The sequence below is a fragment of the Lemur catta genome, chromosome 15, assembly GCF_020740605.2.
Source record: "Lemur catta isolate mLemCat1 chromosome 15, mLemCat1.pri, whole genome shotgun sequence".
Taxonomy (NCBI): domain Eukaryota; kingdom Metazoa; phylum Chordata; class Mammalia; order Primates; family Lemuridae; genus Lemur; species Lemur catta.
This window is the reverse complement of record NC_059142.1, coordinates 19327185-19332081: the sequence shown is the minus strand read 5'-3', so window position 1 is coordinate 19332081 and position 4897 is coordinate 19327185. Positions and strand designations below refer to the sequence as shown.

At 47.3% G+C, this 4897-nt stretch overlaps 1 protein-coding gene across 1 annotated transcript; it reads right to left on the bottom strand.

The window, feature by feature from the left end:
• Positions 1-802: 802 nt before the first annotated feature.
• On the bottom strand, positions 803-4814 carry RSKR (ribosomal protein S6 kinase related). Its single transcript, XM_045525374.1, has 12 exons — positions 4527-4814; positions 3902-4138; positions 3723-3806; positions 3526-3594; positions 3061-3130; positions 2720-2824; positions 2505-2545; positions 2237-2264; positions 2034-2123; positions 1860-1948; positions 1610-1720; positions 803-1155 (listed from the first exon to the last, which is right to left on the bottom strand). Exons 1-12 carry the CDS (start codon positions 4599-4601, stop codon positions 934-936), a joined length of 1221 nt encoding a protein of 406 aa, XP_045381330.1. The 5' UTR covers positions 4602-4814; the 3' UTR covers positions 803-933.
• Positions 4815-4897: the final 83 nt, after the last annotated feature.

The window sequence follows — 4897 nt, the reverse complement described above, 5'->3', positions numbered from 1 at the left end:
GGTCTTTGAAAAACATTCATACTGCTTCTGACAAGCCTATTAAACACATCAGTAGCACCTTGGGATCCCATGAAGTATTATTATTGGTCAAGAAGGGAAAAGTGACAGAGAAGGAAAGGGAAAAGTGGGAGCATCTCTGGCTGACAGCTTGAAGGTAAGAGCACTGGATAAGTGAAGCAAAGGAAAAGACAATGAGATAGTTATTGGTGGATCCAGGCACCAGGTATCCTAAATTCCAATCTAATACTCTTAACCACTCTTTTGAAAACCATTAATTCTTATTTTTGGTATTCAGGGTTTTTATCCAATGTGCAGCTCTAGTCTCTACCACCTAAAAAAAAATGTAATAAAGATATAAATGTGTCTAAAGAGAAACAAATGAGATAAAAGGATAAAGGATACATTCTTTTATTTATTTATATCCCAACCGGATTCCAAACAGGCTTACAAAGATGCAGATAATTTAGTAATATAAAAAGATTAAAACTTAGAAAAATGAGAATAAGGAAACTACCTCCTTGATCTGAGTTTCTTTTTGTTTGTTTGTTTGTTTTTGAGACAGAGTCTTGCTCTGTTGTCTGGGCTAGAGTGCTGTGGCGTTAGCCAAGCTCACAGCAACCTCAAACTCCTGGGCTCAAGCAATTCTCTTGCCTCAGCCTCCCGAGTAGCTGGGACTACAGGCATGCGCCACCATGCCTGGCTAATTTTTTCTATATATATTTTAGTTGTCCATATAGTTTCTCTCTATATTTTTTTCAGTAGAGACGGGGTCTTGCTCTTGCTCAGGCTAGTCTTGAACTCCTGAGCTCAAGCAATTCTCCCACCTTGCCCTCCCAGAGTGCTAGGATTATAGGCATCAGCCACTGCACCCAGCCAATCTGAGATGTTGATTTGAGAGGTGAGTTGTATAATGGGGAAGTATAGTAGAGAGGCTCAAGCAGTGACAGGGTAGACCAGGAAGGACTCCAAATCACAGTCAAAGTCATTGAAGGGCATGGACTCTGATGGACTGGGCTGGGTAGCTTGTGTCTCCATGACAAAGTTCACTGGCTGCTTCTGTAGGAGCTCTGGGTCAAAGGCCACACCCCGAAAGAAAGGGTGGACCTGGAAGTGATGCAGATAACGCAGACGGTGGAGGGGGTTCTGGCATAAGAGCTGAAGGAAAGAGCATGAAAGATAAGGGACTGCGACAGGGAAGGGACTGAACAGAGAAGATGGAGAAGGAGAAAGTTGTTCATGGAGCTATGAAAAACAACAAGAAGAACCCTAAAGAGTGGAAGACTTGTAAATGAGGGAGAAACAGAGGCTAATTTGGGGCAAAGGTGGGAATAAAAAGGAGCTGTATTTGTGAGTTTTTAGATGGTAAGAGTGTAGCACTGGTCCACTGTCTCAGAAGGGACCCTCTGTTCTGGATGGGGAGGAGATTTGGGGGACCAGGAACTAAGGAATGAAATATGAAGTACTGGTTAGAGGGCAAGTAGTTAGGTGGTTAAATTGGAGCCCCCTACCCCAAATTAATCAGAAGAATGGGGAAATACCACTTCACTGATAATGGAAGAAAAGCATGAATGCTTTGACAGTCAAAAAGGAAGGTAGTGCTCACCCTTACCTCATGGAGCAGGAGTGAGAGCTCCTGGTTAAGAGAAGCTGGAATCTCAGCGTCACGGTGGGTCACACTTGCCAACATGGCCACATGATCTCTCTCTGCAGCCACTGGAAACTGAGTTAAGAGGGTTGGGGGTATGGGTAGGGTGTCATTCCTTAGTACGAATAAGGCAAGATTTCCTAAGGTCTTCCTTCTTCCCACCACAGGGCAAAGGTTTTCTTTTCTCTGTGCAACACTACTACCATTCTCTCACCTTTCCAGTTGCCAGAGAGAAAAGTAAGACACCCAGGGACCACCAATCAGCAGCATGGTTGTAAGGTCCTCCACTCAGGACCTCTGGGGCTACAGATTTGAAAGATAGTCATCATTGACATCCTTTGGCTATCCTCCTGCCCAATGCTTACCCACCACTTTTAGCCTCTCTCACCCATGTATTGCAGAGTACCACAGATAGTATAGGCTCGGGCTCCCTGGGGCAGGTGGCGGGACAGACCAAAGTCTGTCAGTTTCAGATGGCCTATGAAAGAGATGAGGCATCACCACCGCTCTGTTCCACCCCCATCAGCCATGATTTATTCCCAAACTGACGTACCTCTCATCCTGGGGCTAGGGAAGGGGAAAAAAACCTACCTCGTTCATCCAGAAGGATATTCTCCATCTGAAAAATCACAAGTGAGAAGTTATTGTTCCTTCTGTTCCTTTCAACTCTCTTTCATCATGTATGTCCCCCAGCTGAAGAAGATACCCTACTCAGCATTCAAATCTATAGTTGGAGAACCGTTGTCCAAATCCTTGGCACCCAAGGGGGCCCAACGGTCAATTGTTCTTAGCTTCCCTCCTGTCTTCTTGGAATTTCTTACTGAAGCTCCTTCTCAGACAAAGGAAAAAAGTACTTTACCTTCACGTCTCGATGGATGATGCCCAAGTCATGGAGATAGCCTGTGGAGGACAGCAAGCATGGGGTGTGCTGAAGGTCTCCTGCCCTTTCCAGTTTCCCTGGTAGTCCCCATCTTATCCCTATCTTTTCACCTCTGGAGTTAATATCAATTATCTTCTCTTTCCCTCCCAATTTAATTCTTCCCTCCCCATTTCCTTTACCACTGTTTCACTTACACAGCACCAGGACAAGCTCAGCAGCAAAGAGACGTATGGAAGCCTCAGGAAAGCAGCCAACAGCCAACCACAGGGAGTAAAGATCTGTTCTGCAGTAGCTACACACTGCAAAGCACCAGAAATCTGAGCAATGTTTGGAGGCTACAATGCCTGGGCTCAAGGCATTGTAGGCCTCTTGCCCAAAGTGATGCTACCTGCTGTTCCCTCTCCCTTTGGGATAGAGAGGTGCCAAGAGAAAGAGAACAGAGCAAAGGCAGAACAACCCAAAACAGATAGGTAATCTCAGGTGGGGATTAGGATAGAAGGACCCTTGGGGATGAGGAGGGAGACCAGTCACTCACTAATGAAGAGGTGCCGTTTTCCCTGCCAGCTGTCCCCCAAGCTGTGTACAAAAGGATGGTTGACCTGTCGCTAGGGACAAAGAAAACAGGAAGTTAGGGAGGAACAGGGTCATTGAGGATAAAGGCAGCCAATAAATCAGGGTTTACCTAGTTGTGCAGAAAGGGAGTTGCCTCACGTGTCAGGTCAGAAGAACTCAGTTATTAGGACTGTCTGCCTGGTAGTCCTGGAACCAGCGTAATACTAAAGAATATACTGGGCCATGCCTAAGAGATTTCCCTGGTAGGACCTGGAAAAACTGTGTTGATAGCTGATAGCTACTTTTCCGAGGATCTACTGTGGTGGTAAACTAGGTTGAAGCAGATGGAGGCAGAACTGGGAAAATGAGGAAAGTTGGACAAGAAAGGTGCTTTCCCTACCTGTGGTTTTAGCTCTTCCCACAATCCTTTCCAGGACTCTGTGCATACCTGGATGCTAACCTCCTCTTTGCACTGCCTCACAGTGTCCCTCTGTAGGACCTTTACCTTGGGTACCACCTATAAAAGGAGAGGAGTGATTTCTCAGAGAATAGTGCTATTGAATTGTTTATTCCTCCCATCCTCTCTGGAATCAAGATTAGAAGCAGGGACTAAACAATAATGTGGCTGAGTACCTAGATCCCTACCTTCACTGCAAATACAGCTTTCTGGGCACAATCTAGCACCTTGAGGACAGTTCCAAAGGAGCCTTTAGCCACAAGGCCTAAAATCTGTACAGAGAAATGGAGAACAGGGCAATTTAAACAGGTTGTTTCTAGATTTCTCTCGAAGACTGAGACTCTTCTCAGGAATTCTATTGACCTACCTTCAGCTGCTGCTGCCCCCTAATGGGCCTAATGGGAAACTCCGGTAGAAAGAGGTTGATGAACTGAGGCACTGGCCACTCAGATAGCGGCTTCTCTACCAGCAGTGGGGCTGGCTCTAGGGACTCCCCGTTCAGGCACTGATGCCCCCGTAGTTCCCACAGCTCTTCCAGACCTGACCTGATGGTCCCCACACCTGACCAGAGGCTCTTCCAGGGGCCCCGGATGTTGCCACCCTGCTGAGAACCAAGGGAGCCACACTAAACCTGCTCCTGAGGCATTGCAGGTTCTGCCCATCTTAGCAGCCACTCCCTCCCCTCCAATCTCAACCCCTAGAGGTATACTTTTGAATACCAGGCAAAATTCCCATGACCCTTGCTTTGTGCTAAGGCTTGGATTTCCTGGACACAATTCAAATCCTCTAGAAAAGTAATCGCTGGACATTCTCCTCATGACGCATTAGGAATGCAAAAGCCAGTATTGGATTGTGATGCTTTCACCACACAGCCTCCCTGCCCCACCCCCACATTGGATATCACTGCCATGCTCCTAACCAGGCATTTCCAGGCCTCAAGCCCATGTCTCCCTCATCTCCCCTCAGTACACTGTTAGAACCCCACGGCCTACCTTGGGAGGAGCAGCTACCTGGGTGTGTTGCCCCTGCCGGGTGTGTTGCCCCTGCCCACAGCTCACTGCTCCCATCCCCAGGCTCTGCCTCCTCACCTCTTCTGCTAAATCTGCTGTCCCAGTTATATAAGCAATTCCTCCCCCTGATGCTGCATTACATGAGCCACGCCTCTTCCAGTGTGCAGAAACCCATCAGCATGGGGCCAGTGACACACTAGGGCTGGGAAGTTTCTGTGATACAGCTTCAGGGCAGAGAAGGGACGACACCACCCTCATTAGAGTGGCACCTATAGGATGTGTCTTGGGATGATGGGGAGAGAAGGACAGACAGGCTGAACGTATGCACTCAACACAATCAAAAAGAAAAAACA

What these genes read in the sequence shown, in the direction of transcription:
- RSKR (XM_045525374.1), bottom strand. Translation starts at nt 4,601, where the DNA reads ATGGGAGCAGTGAGCTGTGGGCAGGGGCAACACACCCGGCAGGGGCAA. An exon ending in AGGTAGCTGCTCCTCCCAAG is followed by an intron (nt 4,139 to 4,526) that starts GTAGGCCGTGGG and finishes CTTGGTTCTCAG; the next exon opens with CAGGGTGGCAACATCCGGGG. An exon ending in GGGGGCAGCAGCAGCTGAAG is followed by an intron (nt 3,807 to 3,901) that starts GTAGGTCAATAG and finishes TTCTCTGTACAG; the next exon opens with ATTTTAGGCCTTGTGGCTAA.